The 19,967-nt window shown below is 38.6% G+C and overlaps 1 protein-coding gene across 3 annotated transcripts in view; it reads left to right on the top strand.

Moving 5' to 3' along the window:
- LOC139933908 (sodium/calcium exchanger 3-like) overlaps positions 1-19,967 on the top strand; it is a 93,345-nt gene that overhangs the window by 64,391 nt on the left and 8,987 nt on the right. For 2 of the 3 annotated variants that reach the window (XM_071928144.1, XM_071928150.1), the window contains 4 exons: positions 4,813-4,913; positions 6,345-6,407; positions 15,478-15,626; positions 17,844-17,943. In XM_071928144.1, the coding sequence (XP_071784245.1) occupies positions 4,813-4,913; positions 6,345-6,407; positions 15,478-15,626; positions 17,844-17,943 (413 nt within the window). The remainder of the gene's footprint in view (positions 1-4,812; positions 4,914-6,344; positions 6,408-15,477; positions 15,627-17,843; positions 17,944-19,967) is intronic. The other variant, XM_071928159.1, reaches the window with a different exon arrangement.

Below are 19,967 nucleotides of genomic sequence, written 5' to 3'. Positions count from 1 at the left end.
TGACTCCTTTTTTTATTATTATTATTATTTTGTTCTTTATGGAGGGGGTGGTATTTGCTGAAGTGCAGTAGAGTGTGATGTTAAACCATCACGCTGTGGGACTAACGATAAGACAGTGATTATTACACTTAGACCAGTAACCCCCCTGAGTGTGTGTATTAGTCCTCATCCATGGTAATTCTCGTTAATCATTCTTATGATAGCAGAGTCTTAGTTTGTAGCGTCATTTCTCTTTTATTTTAAGTTGCTTTATTTATGCCAAACCCTCACTTTGCACTTTGTCTATCAGGGATTGTAATAGGGCTATTTGTTACAATTGCAAACAGTAAGCAGTTGGTGATTTGTGGGGTCTTCAAATGCTATTTCCTTGACTAAGAGAATGTTTAGACTTCAATATTTCTCTGAAGGATTGTTACTGATATGAGCTTTATAAACAGTGAAATTTGCTTTGTTTATTTATAAATATATTTTTGTTAAAACTCTTTTGTTTTCAAAAAGTATAGTAAGCTGTTGCAAACTAACAGATCAAACTAGGTTTCAACTAAACAACTATTTATACATATGTTTCTGTTTTTGTTTATTGCATTTTTTTGTCTTCATATATATTATAAACAAATAAAGGTATACGTAAGCAAAGTCCTAATTTCAATGTATTTCGTAAAATGAGGTTCCTTTGATGTGCACCATGTGTTCTGGCAGGTACATGTATCTGTCATAGAATAGCCTTACCGCGCGTTTTTATTTTGGAATATATCAGTAAATGTCTGGTCAGTTTTCTCCTATTACAATTTGAACTTAAAAAAGAGAGCTGATATTTCCTCATCAATCATGTCTACTGACCCTCCTGTGTGTCTGTGATATTCCTTAGTGTTATCTCAGCGGTTATTTACCTTAGATGCGGGCGCAGGCTCCACCACCCGACTGACTGACATTAAAGTCTCCCTCCGTCGGCCTTCACGCCGTAATTATTGCTGAATTTTAAAACGAACATGACGTATTGTTTATTTCTTCCTTGATAATTCTTTAGCAGTAAAAAATAGCAGAGAGGGATTAAAATTGAGGTAGTTGTTTCCTCGTTTATTTGCAACCGAAATAACTGTCATTTAAGAGAACTGTAGACTTGAACCCTTCTACTAGCAAGTATTTGTGGCCCCTGGTTAAGATTTGAACAGTTGCTGAATTAAAACATGCCTTGCCTTGGTCTTCCTTCTTGATGATGCACCCAGTGATCTTCCTTGTAAAGGGCAGTTCTGTTTTAAGAAAGTTTTAATTTGAGTCTTAACAAATGCCATCACTGGAAAGGAAAGCATTCTTTGAAGTTCTTCAATCCAGCATTTTGAAATGTGCTTAGCTACTTTTTTAGATTTTAAAAGCAGTTCTGAAATTGCGACCAATTCATGGTACAGAAGTACACATAGTAATAATATTAAAATAATAATAAGACTTGTAATGCGCACGTATCCACCCTGGTGGGTGTTCATGGCGCAGTAAAACCAACAACAAACAAAACAAAACAAAAACAAAAAATAGATATTACATAGTATACATTGGCCTTCAGTGTAACTTTATATTGAATGGTGCTGCTTAAAATGCAGTATGCATACTTTTTTTCTCTGTAAGTGTGTTTCAAGGGTTATGGATTTTATACTGGTATAGCTTTACATTCCTTAGGATTTTTTTCAATTAGTGCAACCAAAGCTAAATGGTACTAGGGCAGGCATTAAGCCTCTCAAACAGATAAACCTACCAGTAAGCAGCATGTCTATACATCAAGCTCTGTGTGCTGATGACTGATCATGGAAGGTCAATGATTGATTTTCGATGGGATGTTTTTGCGCCAGCTTTAAAAGCGTTTAACCTTTTGCATTATTGAGTGCAATTTAGTTTTTTCTATTTCACATTCAATTAAAAGGTCATTGTGGGGGAGTGCTACACAAATGTTGTTTTTGTATGGTGTTATAAATTCAGACTTTGGAGACAAACTTGTCAAGGTACAATGCAGCTATTGATCAAATGTGACAATGTTTTGTCTCTTTTTTATTTTTATTTTTTTTATTTATACATACTATAGAGATGAATATTGTTAACTTGTCCATTTCTATTTTGTCTTGATGCAGCTGGCTACAACTGCAATGTTTAGCAAACCACTAAAATAATAAGAATACAATTAAGATGGATTTTAGGCTAACTGATAATAACCTGAAATGTTCATCTTTATAATGCCCAGCATCCTGATGAATGTTGTTTCATCAAATTGAGCATGAGACAAAGGATATAAATGCTGCATAATATATCAAGGCATTTTAACAAACCCAGACCTTTTATTCTTACACCACAGGTACACATGCCAAGCCCATTTTTCTCCAGAAAAAGTGACATTTCCATTTGAAAATAAGAAAGTCTAGGGGGAGTATTTTTAAAACCTCTATAGACCGTATTAAAAATGACGTCACCGTTCTAATATCTGTCCTACAACACAGGCGTCGTGCTGGTGCAGCAGAAATCAAACCCGGAACGCTGCGTACTGCGTATTTCTTTGATGTACGCGTTTAGACGCGCATATGGTTTGCCCTACAAGATGGTGACATTCATAGCAGCAAAGGGGTTATTCAATACGGTCTATAAGAGAAACTGGGGCAATGCTCTTCTTTATCCTTTTGAAAATTCCTTGCCTGTGTTTAATGATAACCTTCCCTCTGCCTGTGGCACCATAGAGAGAGACAGATAGAGTTCATATTAATGTGATATCTAGTGGATGTGTGATAACTAGGGTGTAACGATGTGGACAGTTCTAATTATTACAGTTAGAGTAGTGTCACACTACCCATGATTAAGAAATGATTCAGAGAGAGGTATACATGCTCCAAGCCAGTGGGTCATATCTTTATCTTTATTGAAGTGAAGTCAAGCGATGGATTCAAGTTAGAATGTAGGACCGGTCTTAGTTTTCACAATTCAGATTTAATAGTTTAGCCTAAGACCCCTCATCCCATATTGAAGTGAGGTCAATATGCCTTTATGATTCAGAGAGAGGCATACATGTTCCAAGCTAGTGGGTCATATCTTTATCTCTATTGAAGTGAAGTCAAGCATTGGATTCAAGTTAGAATGTAGGACCAGTCTTAGTTTTCACAATTCAGATTTCATAGTTTAGCCTAAGACCCCTCATCCCATATTGAAGTGAAGTCAAGCATTGGATTCAAGTTAGAATGTAGCATTTTTAGCACAAGTCTAAGTTTTCACAATTCAGATTTCATAGTTTAGCCTAAGACCCCCCATACCATATTGAAGTGAAGTCAAGCATTGGATTAAAGTTAGAATGTAGCATTTTTAGCACAAGTCTTAGTTTTCACAATTCAGATTTCATAGTTTAGCCTAAGACCCCTCATAGACCATCCCATATTTGTGGCAATCAGTCCTGTTCAGAGCATTCAAGTCAAATCTATCATCAAGTTCAGTACTTTGTTTAGCCTCTTTTTTACCTGTTTGCTTTCTGTAAACTAAACTTTTTGCTGTTTTTTACATTTCAATATGGCCAGGGTAGACTATTGGTCTAGTTTAATTCAGTTACAGTCCAACGTTGTCCAGTTTAGTCCAAACCAGCCCAGTCGAGTTTAGTCCAGACAAGTCCAGTCCATTACAGCCTACCCCAGTCCAGTCTTCTCATGTGCCCCTTCGTAGCATCACATGACGATCAAGCAAAAGCTGATTCGTCGTCTCATTATGGCGAGTTCCCACAATTCTTTTCACCAAGTAGCCACTTGACCACACACACATGATGCCCGCCAGTCCGCCTAGCAGAATCACAAACTAACCTCACTATAAGGCTAGCCCATCTGAAGTATTGCCGTGTGGGACTAAACCCAGGTGGCCGAGATATAATAAGTGGGTTTAATGTCAAGGCAGTGTCGTTGGCGCCTGAGCGTGATCTTTCTTATTGATAAAGTATAGGCCTTGCTCTGTACAAATACCAGCTCTGATCACTACGAATATCCTCCCCGGATACAATATAACTCAATTTCGCATCCAGAAAGTGGAACAAGAAGGCTGGATAATTTGATGGGGACTGTTTGGATGAAGAGTGGGAACCTAATTCACTTGTTGACCTGGGTGGGATTGAAACCTCACAAGGATACCACTATGCATCAGTGTTTATCACACTCTGTATTTCTTCATTCAATTTCGATATCCCCCCCCCCCCCCGACCGCCAATGAGATTAGCTTAGGATTGGAAATCCCAACAGTCATCTTATATATTGAGCTTGTGAAGATAATTCAATGACTTGTTTTGATGCTTGGCTGTATAAAATAATCTTTTGATCTTTGCATGTTTTATTGTTACAAATCAATTAAAATGTTTACCTTAGCAACACTTAGCTAGCGCAAAGGGCCTTCATAGCCTTCGAGAAAGACTCGGTAGTGTCAAAACATCATCAGGGCCCAATTTCATTGCTCTGCTTACTGTAAGCACGGAATCAGCGCTTACGGAAGCAGGAAATTCTGTGCTTACGGCAAGCGTATTTCTCGGGTTAGCAGCGAATTTTGGCTTCTGCGCGTGCGTACTCCCTGTTACTAGGCATTCTACGCTTACAAGGCTAGCGCAGAAATTCGGCACTTGCACGTAAGCAGGGAATCGTGATCGTAAGCGCAGAATTCGGCAATAAGCAGAGCCATGAAATTGGGCCCTGGCCATTAACTATTTTTGGCATTTAAGCAGTTTTCAACAGCAGATTCTATTTCTTTGTTTTGTTTTGTAATTTCTCTGATGAACCGTTCATTTATACTTTTTTCCTTTTTTTTTTTCTTCTTCAGGAAATTCATTGAGGTTTCCATCATCGATGATGAGGAATACGAGAAGGAAGAAAACTTCTATGTGGAGCTGGGCCAGCCCAAGTTAATCAAGAGAGGAAACGGTAAGAATCCATGCCAAATCAAAAATATATTTAAACATTTTGAAAATAGCTCAACATCAGAACCCAAAGCTCAAACTTCATGTAGTTATAGGCCTAATTTACAGATAATAAAGTAAAACAGAAAATAATGTGGAGAAAGGCTGTTTGCATTTTGCAAGTCTTTAGCATCCCCAGAGTTTTCCAAAGTTCTAAATAGTTTTGTCAAAACAGTACAGACAGAAGCATTTTTACCATCATCCTCAGAAAAATAAAGTCTTTTATCAGTTTGACTTTACAGATTTTTCAACCTTTAAAGGCAGTGGACACTATTGGTAATTACTCAAAATAATTATTAGCATAACACCTTACTTGGTGACGAATAATGGAGAGCTGTTGATAGTACATAAACATTGTGAGAAACGGCTCCCTCTGAAATACAACATAGTTTTCAAGAACGAAGTAATTTTCCACAAATTTGATTTCGAGACCTCAGATTAAGATTTTGAGGTCTCAAAATCAAGCATCTGAAAGAACACAATTGGTGTGACAAGGGTGTGTTTTCTTTCATTATTATCTCGCAACTTCGACGACCAATTGAGCTCAAATGTTCACAGGTTTGTTATTTTATGCATGTGTTGAGATACACCAAGTGAAAAGATTGGTCTTTGACAATTACCAATAGTGTCCACTGTCTTTAAATCAATGAGATGAACATATGATCTAGCCTTCTCTCCCTGGTAGACTCGTCATTACAGCACGACTAAAGTGCTGAACACATTTGATAACTATTATTACCCTTTTCTTATAAACCCTGCAATTGTTAATCTCTTCTTAAAAGAAACACAGTCTCATAAAAGTGTTGGTTGCTTTTAGAGTCACTATTTCTTCCAAAAAACAAATTATTCTTGTCATAATCTTGTGTAGCCCCTGTAACATTCAATTTGTATCTGCACCAAATCTTAAAGCTTATTATGTCTGTCGTTTACAACTATGGTTGCTTGATAAAAATACATGTTTTTCTGTTTTACCTGTACCCTGGAATACACTTAGAGTCATGCTGGGGTCAATTTTGTAGCCCAAATGTCCTAAGCCTGTGTGTCCCTTTAAGATATTATGGGCGTCAGGATTGCATTATGTGCGTATATCTTTTAAAATATTTTCTCTCTCCAAAATTTAGAGTAGCTAGGCTCAAATATTCAAGTTTATTTTCCAGGTTTTATAGCTTAATTGATAAAATACATGTATGTTCATTGCAAATGGCAAGGGGTTATTTGGGTATAACTTTTTAATATTGTGGGTATTTTAAATTAAAGCCTGTATTTTTGAGGGTTTTTGTGTCTTCAGATTCTAGCTCAGTGGTGGATATTAAGGTGATGGTACTTGTTTGCATTTTCCTTTTGAATTTCAGTCTGATGCCTTCGTTGACCAACCCCTAAATATATTCCTTTACAGGGACGGTAGTCAGGGAGCACTCCAAAAGGCCATGGAAACCATGGAAGTCGCAGAAAAGTCCGGGTCTGTTTTTGGATCTCAAGTTGTTTATTTATATTATTACTTTTTTGCACTGCTAGCATTTTGCTGCTGGGAACATTTCAATTGTTGTGACCTGCTTTTTAGTTAGAGGAACAAATAAATATTCACGGTGAATTTTGGTGTGTTTATTTAAAATTTGAGGGTGTGAATGAATTTACCCTCCTTCCAAAAATCATATCTGACCGTAGTCAAGTCTTATTCAAAGTGTCAACTTGCATTCCCACAAGGAGTAAGCTGTAAGATGTACCATGGGGAGATTGGGGAGGGGGTTCATTCCTTGAAGTAGCACACAGAGGCCCTGCTAAGAAATTCACATCTCATATTACACGCTTCTATTGAAGGGTCCTTGATTACCGGTGAACCGTGGAAAGGAGAGGGGATGGGGAATGTTCTGGAAGAAACGTAGCACACTGCACAGTTGAGGTTGCACTATCGGGGTCCTCATACATTTATTCACAATTTCTAAGATGGGGGTTTTGAGAGTGATTTACTCCCTTTAAATTTTTCATGAATCAAGAGCAGCACTTTGAATGTCTAGTGAGACTTGAACTTCACTTCCTCTTTGAGTTGCTTCATAGAATGTATACAAATATTGGATGCGTATGTGTGCATTGTTGCAGAATGTAATCACAAGGTGAAATCTGGACTGTTCCATTTCATGAGGCGCAGCTAAGTAAAATGGAAAGGTTAGATTTAACTGAGTCATTATATTCTGCAACAATGCACAAACCAAATGCATTCAAATGTTTGTTTTGTATAACTCACACATCCTCGCCCTTCAAAATTTTTCTCAGGACACGTAAACTTGTCCAGCCCACGTTCTAAACAATCCATTCTAAACCTCTTAAATTTTGGAGTGTCGCGGCAGACACATGGCAAAAAAAAGGAGGAGATATGAAGTGAAATTGGCATTGTCAAAACAGAGGAGATTCATGAAGATAGGCATTGCCTAAATACACCTGAGCAAATTGCTATACCTTTTGTTGCTCAAATTAAGACAAGGTCCCAATTTTATAGAGATGCTTAAGCAGGATATATTGCTTTAAACAACAATTCTGCTAAGCAAAAAGGAGCAGGATACCAGTCATAATTGTTACATGTGATATGGTATTTTGGATGGTAACCTTATTTTGTGCTTAAAGGAGCTCTATGAAATTGGGCCAAGGTATTCACAAGCTGTGCTTTTGAGACATCCTTTCTTTCTTAGAGATGTACAATAGAAACAATCATGATACTAATAGCACTCTCAATTCACTATGTGATTCTTGCAATAGCAGACAGTGTCAATAAAGACCGACAGAACGTAACCCGCAAGTGAACTGCAGAATCTGAAGACAAAAGTAAAACTTTAAACCAGGAGTCTGTTTCAGTGAATTTAAATACATGACAACCTGAGACAAAGCTGCGGTCAGATATTAGACACCATGCATGTTTAGGGAGTGCGGCTAAAACGCCCCCAGTAATGCCCTTTTGGAAAAAGCAGGTCACAACTCTTTTAATTCATTTATTTTGTTTTTCTCCATCGCTAACAACTTACTACCAAAGCCAGGTTTATGGATACACTACTATAACTCATCATCATCACCATCACCATCATCGGCTTGACTCTTCTTGCCGGGAGTCAAAACAAGAGAGTAATTAATCCGACTGTCCTTGCTATTTTGCCGCTTGTTTTAATCTGCTCTAGCCATGTGGCAATCTCTTGCCACGGTTTCTACTTTAATACCGATGTGCTTGCCACATTTTCTTCACATGGATTCTGCCGGCTCTTTTATAATCACTCTTAACATAATTTAAAGCCTCATGCTTTTCTAAAGCCTTTTCAATAAAGGGGGAACTTAAAACATTGATGTGTTTCCTTTTTGCTTTTTCCTCCATGATCATCTGCTTTTAAAGAAAGTATTGACCCCTTGCAAGTGATGTTGTCACCAGTAAACCAGAATATTTTAAGAGTGGGGATGGGGACAACGCAAAAAATTGCTTTGTAAATGTATCATTCGTATGCATTTATGTGCTTGGGTAAACTGGTAATGTGCACTCCATGCCTTCAAACACCATTTACTCCTAACGGTGCACTGGACACTTCAGCATCCTGCAATATGCTAGCAACGAATATCAATGCAATAATGACATCAGATAAAAGCGAATGTTTGATCCCTAATGGTGAGCTCATCTTTGATGATAATATTTAAAGTCACCTGGAAATAGAATTTTTTTCTTTCAAACATAACAGTATATGATTATGAACAGTAAAACAATTTTGTTAGTAATTGTTTGTCACGATTTGTATGTTTAAAAAATATATGAAGTTGTTTGGGGGGCTGACTCCGCCTACCCCTTTTGTGATGTCAATCGAGGCAGACTTTGCCTGCAATGCGTATAGTAAACACACGTGCAAAGTACATGTCCGTCCAAGTGAGTTGGTTCATTTCAAAAAGTGTTTTTCTGCATTCAGCAGCAATACACCTGGTCGGCATTGCCGGAAAAAAACGAAAACTTTTTTTTTTGAAACGTACAAACTCACAACCTGGTCCATACATGTACTTTGCAATTGTGTTTACTGTACGCATTACAGGCAAAGTCTGCCTCGATTGACGTCACCAACAGCGCCCTCTCGGGTCGGGGTCTACTCTTAAATTAGTAAATAACATAAGAACTGATTTGTTAAAACCTTAGTTAACTGTTTATTCACATTCCACTCATCAAAACAAATATGTTAGTGACAAAAGCTTTATTTTGAACAAATACCACTTCCAGGTGACTTTAAGATAAGGCTAGAGTTTGTGATGTAATTTTAATCTGAAAGCTGTACAAAAAAACTTCATTATACACTTCCCCCCAACGGTTCACAGCTTGCAAAATTGTTATCTTTGACTTGCTAGAGGTGCAGAATGTTCAAGCCATAGCTGGCGAAAGGCGCGGCACACCTTCAAATCACAGGCCTTCCGGTACTATGTGAATGGAAAAACTGATCTCGCCAAATGATTACCTAGCCTACTACCATTGGCTTCAATTATGCTAAGCGATAAGCAGATCAAAGATACGTGTACTTGGATGAATTTGATGCATCTTCAGGGTAGACTAGGACCTTTGACCATGTACATGTACGAATTATAAATAAGTAATTTAAGAGTGCAATGATTCACATACCCCTCCCCCCCCCCCCCCCCCCGCCCCATTTCATTTGAGGCCCTGCGTCCTTTTCGGTGCATATACACATGGATTAACAAAGGTTTGAAGCGCAAGCATACAAAAGCAATTACCTCTGGTGTCATGATGAAATGTAAACATGTTTTCTTCCCTCGTTCTGCTCTAACTTTTTGACTTACAGTAAAGCAGCTATGAATTTTTACCATTTTGCAGACAAACTAGCAGCTAATTTCAAACTGGATCGACAGATTACATTACATTGCTCAATTTTGAAGGACTTGTTCATTTGAACGTGATTAGACATTTCTTTTTCTCCTTGTATCTTGAAAGAGGTAAACTAATGGGTTTAGCTTGGAGGGTTTAAGATTGATCTGATTAAAATAGGAAATGCATATAATGTATCTCATATCACCCTTTGGGGTGAAAAATCCCTGGTGTTTTCACAAGTTGACGTCTGCCCCATACGGGATTGCCTGGTGCATGAAGAATTTGCTTCTCTTGTGACAAATTGGTTATTAATGTACAAGATGGCCTTGCTTTGTGCATACTTTGACTTCTCTTATTAATTTTTGATCTTATTGTGTACCCTGAACATGTATTTATGGCCCTCATGTCAGATCTGTCCTTTTAAAATAATCAAGCATTCAATCAACCAATCAATCAATCAATCAATCAATCAGTTAATCAATTTTAACCATGTTGGCAAATAAAAAGTTAATACAAACTGGTAAAAACATAAAGTAAAGCATTCTTTTTGTATACGACACACATAGATCCTTGTCATTTGATTGGTGGAAAAGGTGTCAGGAGTCAACCTTTTTTTGCTGACACAATAATCCTCAACTTTATATTGGAGTCCAATATTGATATTTTTTTACACTTCCCAGCATCATTCCCAAAGTAAACGCTTCACCACCCGTTCCTCAAAACAACATAATAGACAAGGTTCATGTCTGCATGGAGTCACTCGTGCTATAACGAGAATTTTAGGAGATTGGGGTCGGACAAGTGTCTGTGTCTTTTTTTTTTTTTTTTTTTTGTGTGAACAAATTTCAATTGATAAGGATCTATAGAACACCAATATTAGATGCATTTCATTCATACACGCGCATAATATAATAACTCGGTGAAATCTGCCTTTTCCATATGACTCCGCTTTGCCTCAGGAAATGGAATCTAGTCCAGATATCACTATGTGATTAGTTTCTGGAACAATTCACTCTTGCATCCAATATTTGTATAATAAACAAGTACAGTCTGGTGTTACATTGTTTAACATTGACCAACCACATCGTGAATTCGCTAAATTGCTTTAGCAGCTGTTGTTTTTAAGCCGGATTTGTTTTTATGATACACAAGTTTCAAAATCAGTTAAAAACAAAAAACTTTCAACTTAAATTAGCTGAGTCAACTTTTTGGGGACCCAAGGTACTTTTAGAAGCAGCTTTTTGGAAACAGGAACCAGTCAGATCAAGTCTAAAATGCAAAATTTTTTGTGAAAATCAACAGAATTAGCCTGGTTAATAAACGTCATGCTAAAGTGGTAATATTAAATGCTTAAACCGTTTCTACCCTGACGCCAAGAGACATGATCTTTTAAACTGGTCAGTTTGGGGACTCTTTCATTTCATTTGCATATTTGATTAATCACATTTCAGGGCTGGATTAATCCAATTAACTTATAAAAAGGTGAAATGGAATATCTTGAAGGGGAAGTTATGCTGCATGGTGGGGTTGCATGCTAACTTTTATTTAAAAGCCTTGTTGCTAGCCTGTCGTCTTATGACCATGTTTCATGACTGATCACGCATGCATCAACACGTTTCTTGCCCTTCTTATTCAAGATATGTGAAGTATATATTATATGTGCTCACCGCGAGCTTGTACGTGATTTAGATTCAAAGCAGGTTTGTTTGTCAACCTGCACCCACTCATCATCATACAACATCAAACTGTGTTTGATACAGTGGGGAGAAACTGTTTTGAGTTACTGTTTGAAATTATGACAACCATGTAGTGGTTCTGTGATGTAAGATAATGCAATGTCGTGTAGTAATGTTGTAGAGAGACCCTTTTTGGTGATGCAGATTTCTTCACATATTTTGCTCTCATCGATGTAACCAAACTGACAGGATAAAAAAGTCTAATGGCAGTCATTGTATATCTCGATAATGTCAGCTTGTAGAGAACTGTAAGTGCATAACAACTCTGAGTAAATCATCAGCCGTTTCTCTTCAATATCCATTAAAAAAATTGGGATGAGCATGTTCTGATGTTTGTCTGCAGTTCAATCTAGTCTCTTTCTCAAGGAGGTGGATCTGTTCATGGGACTCTCATCTCCACCTTGATTCTAAACAAGAGAAATCTTGTGCATCTACTTCTTGATTATGACATTTTTTACATCCTGCAAATGAGGCATTTTGTTTTTGTTTTACTTTATCAAACTCTAAAGCCGCGTTTGCATTGGACTTTTTGGTCTGGTAACTTACCGGCCCGGTAAGTAACCTTACCGGCCCGGTAAATTAACAGCTGTTCGCATTAATTTGTGTCCGGTTATTTATAAGGGGCCTTTCTCAAACCTCGACTTGGGCTCCGGCTCAGGCTTGGGCTCCGCGCACTGCGTATGCAGTGGAAACGCACTATATGCTTAATTTTTGGAGCAGCGCGTATTGCAGCGCAGTTATAATGCTGTCCCATGATAATTGCTGTGCTGAGAAGTCTCTTTAAAGTGTCATTGCAAACAACATCTTCACTCAAAGTTCTGATTCCTATAATCATGATTTCAGGACACCAGCTCCCCATGATGAAATCTCTGATAACTCTGATTGACCCCCTCCCTCCCATGCCTCTCCTATAATGCCACCCTCTCTATGCAAATATTCCATCCGCATCGTCCATGTTCATAGTCGCACAACAATCATGTCTCTTCTATCAAAACAGGAATCATCTTTTTCCTGCCATTTTGTATGTACTCGGGCCTTTATAGTCATATTTAACTTTCCTTCACGCGGCACACACAAACCCCAAAGCATGCCGCGAGTGTTTTCACAACCATGGGCTAGGCATTCCCTTACGAGTGTTGATTGCTGTTTCAACCGCCGTGTCCGTCCGTGCCCAGCAAGAATCACTTTCAAATTGAGCTTTTTATTGCGGCTGTTGACTTTTGACATTTCGGGGGGTTGGGGGGGGGGGGCTGGGAGTTGGGGTTTGGATGTAGGTGGCGATGAATTTTTTCCATTGTATATACATGTAGCAAAGCAAAATGCATCAGTTGCTGCTTCAGAAGATCAGCAACTCAAGGTTAACATTCAGTGTGCAGACATATTCAGTCTCTAGCCCAGGGTAGACTCCTCCTCCTTCTCCTCCTCCTCATCCTCCTCCTCATCCTCCTCCTCCTCCTCATCCTACGCAAACTGGCGCCCTACCAGGGCTGATTCAGTCTCGTTATTTTGTTGTTAGAAATTGTTCTGAGTTTTTTTTTTTAGGGGGGGGGTAGCTTTTAGATGGCCATTAGTGATGCAATTCTATGTTAGAAATTATCCAAGAAACAGTTTTTGGTCTCTCGTCTGAACCCTTATGAAAGAGGTCTTTGCGTAAAAAGTGCTTTATAAATAATGTTTTTTTCATATAGTGCAGGCTAACTGCCTTAATGTATATAAAGAGTTCTCGGAACGGTTTGTATTGCAGTGCACAACCCATTTAACCAATCTGTATTGCAGGTTCTGTATGATAGTTTAAGCTTGCATAGCAAATAGTAGCCAGCATAGATCACTGCGGTTATATTTAAAGGAAGCTTAAACCCGTTCCATGAACTCTTTATAAATGCTCCACTCTATGATGACACATTTATTATAAAATGTTTCGCGAAGTTGCACGTCGTGGCCGAATGGTCAAGCCCACTGGAATTGAGCTCTTTTGTGTCTGTGATCAGCAGAGTGTGGGGTTTGAGTTCATCAGTCGTTAATTTAAAGATAGGGTTTCTGTGTGAATTCCTTTGAGTGTATATAGGGCAGCATTTTGGCGTGTTGTGATGACTTTAGTTTGCACTTCCTTTGAATTGCTTCATAAAATATGACCAGTAATAGATGAAAACAGGGAATAATTTGTTTTCAACCCATGCAGAAAATAAATGTACAATAGACCCTATTCACTATAAGCTGCGCTCGAACAAGCGAGACTCCTCTGTATGTCATTTTGCCATTTTATATGTCAAAACATGCACAAAAGAACGGTGCACGTGTTTACGCACCTCCAAACTAACTGTCTGCGGGCTACCATCTCTGCCTTTTAGACACGTTTTGACACACAAAATGGCTGAGGGGAGACGCGCGTGTATATGCGCTGCACATTGTGCATAGGGTCTTTTTGCATTTATTTAAACGGAGGCGATTACATATGCTAAAGTACTAGGTACAGGCGAACCTTTGATTGTAAATTATGCAAGTGACAGAGTGAGCAGATATATACACTTTTATCTTTTAAAGTAAGACCTAGTATTCCTTGTTCATCTTTCACAGACTTTTCCACTTAAAACTGTGAATTAATTCCATGGTTACCTTTGTAATTTGTGCTATGTTAAAGACGAAAGCTTAGCAGTATTCAACAAAGCTGATTAACAAACTAACAAAAGCCACTAATTTTCTCACTGAAATAATTTCTACATCTTTGCCTCAGAACTCACATGCTTAATACATGGTGGACTGCCATTAAATTTCATTATTAACCACAAATTAAACTAATGTCGCTTAAGAGCATACAGACACAAAGTGCTTTTGCAGGCTGTGAAGGTCGCGCAATCAGGGGCAATGGCATAATTGTTTTTCTCTGCGAGTTGCTGACGTATTTCGTGAGGTTTTGCAGTCAAGGAATTTATAGCAGCTCTGTATTGCTAAAAAGGACAGTAAAGAGTATATAGAGTTCATGACTGGTCAAATGTTTTGTAATGCATTGATCGCAGTTATGTCCCCCCCACCCCCCACCCTCTCTCATAACACTGATGTAGTTCAAAGTTACTGTACATGTATATCCGGTATATAGCTACTTCTCAGTGATTTGAAAAACAACATTTGAATTGATACCAAGATGTGGGCCCAATTCCAGAGACCTGCTTAAGCACAACAAACAAAGCTCAGCACAAAACAATTTTGCTTACCAGAATGGGATGCTAAAGCACCATGTCGAGAACTGACACTGCTCCTTTTTGCCCATTTGCCCTGCTAAAAGAAAAAATTATGTAACATGCTAGACCTGCCTGCTGCCTGCAGTGATGCTACCTTAAACTAGCCCTTCCGCCCTAAAAAGGATCACTGCCACAGAGCAGACAAGCTCACATTTTGTGCTAAGCTCAGAAAGCTGTTTGCTTAGCAGAAATGGCTCACCAGCCAAAATATCAAAATGCGCCTGTCAGTGATGTGAATGGTTCCACTGCTCAAATTTGCTGCAAAAGTAAGCAGTAATTGTTTCATGTATGAAGCTAAAAACAATCACATTCTAACCGATCCCATTGTTCAAATACACAGAAATGCATACAATCTGTTAACATCTCTATAAAATTAACTCTAAGAGATGTACTTGTATTGGGGGGGGGGGGGAAAAATCAGTTATAGATTGCTAAATCGGCATACTAATTAACAACCCACAGTTCTATTCGTTTGAGTCTAACTTGGGTTATTTTATGTAAAAAAAATTCTTGGGGGGGGGGTTCTTTTCATATAAATTTTAAAAAATATAACAAACAAAAATTAATTGAAAACCGATTTTATTTGCCAATTCTTCCCCATTCTAGGAAAAAACTATCAGGAGAATATTCATTCAGTTTTTTTCAAGATATCACAAAACACTCTCGGCATCAAAGAATTTGAACGGTCGATTTACTGGCAGTTTCTTCTTTTTTCTTTGGCAGGGAGCGATAATGAGTCTTACACCAGTGAGCATGACGAATCCTACAAGCTCATGTCTGAGGAAGATAGGCGTATCGCTGATCTTGGCAAGCCACAGTTGGGAGAAATGAACCGTCTCGATGTCAAGATTATGGAGAGCACAGAGTTTAAGGTTTGTTCAGGCTCGCTTGTGTCTGTTTTGAGAAACTTATGGATAAGGCGCCCCCGTAAGTAGATCAGTGCATTATGGGTGATGGTACTTCAGATCTGGATATATACAGAGGCCATAGTCTTTGTTGCTCTGGTCTCGCAATGGCATTCCCTTCATGAGTTCAAGATTGTTTGTTGAAAGCACCCTCTGCAAATTGAAAATGGGCTTTTCTCTCAAAGATGAAATTTCCTGACCCGAGTGATACATTCTTCAATAACTGAATAGCTTATGCAAGTTACTCCAGGTTTACTGTACATGTACGTGTAAGTACGAATTGAAATAATGATTTTTGCATGTACATGTAATTTGGATACACCAAGTGAGAGTACTGGTCTTTGACAGTCCATGTGCCTTTAAGGAGCTGTGAAGACAGGGTCCTCACACTGTTATTCCATTCATACTGCTAACAGCATCTCTTTAATTAAGCCTCTTCACATAGAGCATGCAGAGAACAGCGCCCTTGTGGTGTCGTCACCACAACATCTGGTAAAGCTATGAGTAGGGTAGAGAGAAAAAAGATGGCAATAAATAGGCATTTGATACAGTGCAGTGATGACTTTGGGTAAAAGTATCTGGCATTTGTTTCTTGTGACCGCGTTGATGTCAAGTTGAAAACAGTTTCCAGGAAATTGAGCTGTGGAATTTTGCTCTGGAATATTTGTTTTTACTTTTTTTATATTATTTTTTATGCAAGTCGCAAGACACACAAGGCCTGACGCCACTTCAAGGTGTGGGCTACAATCAACTATTTTTCCAGGGACCGATTGCCACCTACTTCTAGGGCTGAAACATTGTTACCCCATTTACAGTCCATACAGATTTAGGCTTGGGAGCATCATCCATCAGTAGCCTGGCTGGTAGAGCAGAAATCACTACCTCTCCAACTTTTACAGAGAAATAATGGTTAAGTGTCTTGCTTAAGGACACAAGTGTCACGACCTGGTGGACATGAACCCACACTCTGCTGATCATACACACAAGCTTGAACCCTGTGCTTTTTAACCCCTAGCTAGGCTATGACACGCCAGAAATATATTACTTATTACCAATGCATCCTTATAGCATGCAGTGAAGTGATGGATTCGCACCTCTGTGGCCTGGGAGAGTGAACGTAGACACAAGTGCTCACAAAATGCTGATTCAGGATACAACTGGCGTGGTTGTGGCTAGCACCTAGCTGATGTATGCCCCGGTCACGCATGGCTGATTTATTGTTTAATCTTCATGTTTCACTACAATGGAAACGTGTGCTTTTGGTACCAGGCTTCAAAATAGGGGACGGAGCCTGAAGGCCCGGTCACACAGGCCCCGATAACGAGAACGATAAAAATGCACGCCCATGATTGGTTGAACAAGCGTGGGAGTATTCTGCATGGAGCAATTCAATCAATCGAGGGCGCACTTTTTTGTCGTTCTGTGTGACTGGGCGTTAAACCGGAGCTATAAAGCCAAAGCCAGCCCAAAACCATTGCTTGTACATGTATGAACTCTTTAAAAGATTCTCTATCTACCAGTGTATAGTTTTATCCCTTTGGTTTATTCTCCAGAGTTGGCTTCTCCCCTGCTGATGAATGGGGGTTTTGTAGTCCTTACTTAACTTGATTTCTTTCTGGTCAGATCGTTTGTCTATCTTTGTCTTGTCTTAATCACATAATTAATTAACTATTTCATTGATTAATTTATTATTTCTTTAGTTGTCTCTTCTTAAGGCACTCTACTACAGGCCTTGACGTATTAGGACTGTGCCTTCACAATAATTATCTTTTGTTTTTATGTTATGTACTGCTCAGTATGGATTCAAATGTCATATTTAATTGAATTGTAGGGTTCTACCTAATGTAATTAAATGGGTCTTATATTTCATACATAGTTTTGCATACCTTGCTGAAAAGAAAAAATGATGGCATTGAGATTCCCTCATGTTATATGGACCATGTTTTAACTAAATTAGTATTGTTAATACATATATTACTATTGTAGGCAGTTTAAATCAATAAGATCTAGTTCATCCCAGAGCTCTATAGCTTCCTATATTACATGATTTTTATACATAATATACCCTAAACTATACTTGTGTCTTTGCATTTTTACACAAAAGTAAAACAAGAGCTAAAACACTCACTATTGTTTTCTGAGCATTTTCTCTAACGCTTTCTCTATTTCTTCATTACTCTTCAGAACACTGTTGACAAGTTGATCAAGAAAACCAATGTTTCGTTGGTGGTGGGCACATCATCCTGGAGAGAGCAGTTTATCGAGGCACTTACAGTCAGTGCAGGTTTGTCAACTTTGATATTTCGCTTTAATAAGATCATCTTTTGTCTGAGGAAGTAGTTGTTGCTACGAAAGCTCACACAGTAGGGTGGCATGGTTGGCTTGTGCGTAACACGCTCGCGTCTCACCAAGGTGACCCGGTTCAACTCCCGGCCGGGCCCATAAGTGAGTTGAGTTGAGTTGTGCGTTGGTTCTCTGCTGTGCCACAAGGGTTTTCCAGACTATCCGGTTTTCCTCCCTCGGGAAAAATCAAACACTTTCGATCTTGGCTGTGCTCTGTGATCATAATGGGTTGGCTGGCAGACAAAGGCACCCTTGCATGCCTGCTTCTCAAACACGTTGTAGCGGCGTCATTCACAATTCAGCTCTTACCTGCAAGTAAGGATGATAAAGCCCCCCAAACTGTTATAATTATCATACTGTAGTTTATGGAATCATTTTAAGCCATAAAGTTCCATTGAACTTTGTTTATAAGTACCGCGACTTTTCTTTAGAATGACAAAATAGGGATGCATGGTAAACTGACCCCCCGGTCAACTTATCGGGACCATGAAGTAAAACTAACAGGCCGATAGAGGTCATGGAAGGTTTATGCGCAGCCATGGTAACTTAACAGGGCTGATAAATAGTCAAACGGGAACAGCCTCGTGCTGTAAAGCTACCGCGACCATGCTATAAAACACTATGCAAACGTTCGCGAATAAAAGTCCAGGTTGGAACTTACGGTAGAATTACACCAAAGCCTGGTCATGTTAACTTTTTCTCGTGGAAGGCGTCTATCGGAAGAAAAAGTCCAATGGGAGCACAGCTTAAGTCTTTAAGTGCTACCACTCTTCCTTATTTTATATATCGGACTAACATGGCTGTTTTTTAGTACAGATCATCTTGAAATGCATTCACGGTAGATTTGAAACCTTGATGGGGTTGACTGAGACCAAGTCTAAGAATAGAAAATATAAAACTTAGACCAAGATCTGAAATTTTGAGACTGTGACAGAAATAACATCCAGCTTTTGTTGATTGCGGCAATCAGAATGAGCAATGGGGGATTTGCACGGAGCTTCAAAGACTAGTTCCTCGACTTATACGGGGTTTCAGATGGATATGTGATCAGGAAGATTGGTACTGGTATGAGCCTTGAAAGAAGTGTTTAAGTCCGACTTTTTTTCTCCTGGAAGAAAAAAAAAATACAAAAATACAGCATGAACAAAGGCCCTCCTGTCTGAAAAAAACTAGGACAATCAACTGGGATATTGTTTTTTTTATTTTACCTAATTAGTGAACTTTCAGATTGAGAGGAATCTATATTGTTTTTAGCAATCCAAGTTAAGCTCACAAAAAAGGGGGGGGGAAATGCCAGTCCCTACTTTCTCTCAACTGTTGTATTATCTTTATCGCTAAACTAGGGAGCTATTTGACACAGTGACACACATTTTTCCAAATTCACGTTGGCACCAAGTAAATAAACTCACTTGCATTTACAGGCATGGACGAATCAAGTTTCTGGAATATCCTTATTATTAACTCAGTAACGCTATCGTAGTTTGTTTTAAATCAAACTGTGCTAGTGGGGCAAGCTGATGCGGTTTGTTTCTCGTGTAATCTAGGTCATATCGTCACAGATTAGCTTTTTATTTTATTAATTCATATTTACATTGTAAGATTTGGGTCACAATATGTGATTACACATTTTCCCAGCTGCTCTTATTTTTATATCAAATAAGTTATTGCTGGTTTTGGAAGTTTAGAAAGACAAATTTTCCTTGATGTACATGTACATTGTGGTTTCAAGTTCAGCCAATGAATAACAGACAAGACTTATGGGCGGGGCATTGAGGTTCTCATTTTATTATAGGAGTTAGACTGTGTTTGTTAGGTCTGCTGACATCAAGGCTATATCTTGACACACACTCCAGGCCTGTCTGCAATCATCCATTCATTTATTCTCTGTTGGTCTATTCATTAAAAATATCATAGCAGCCAAGGGCTGAATTGAAGACATTTTGTACATCCAGTCAAAAAGATTTA

This window comes from Asterias amurensis, chromosome 1, assembly GCF_032118995.1.
Source record: "Asterias amurensis chromosome 1, ASM3211899v1".
Classification (NCBI taxonomy): domain Eukaryota; kingdom Metazoa; phylum Echinodermata; class Asteroidea; order Forcipulatida; family Asteriidae; genus Asterias; species Asterias amurensis.
The sequence above is the reverse complement of the archived record's forward strand: the minus strand, read 5'-3'. Positions and strand labels throughout refer to the sequence as shown.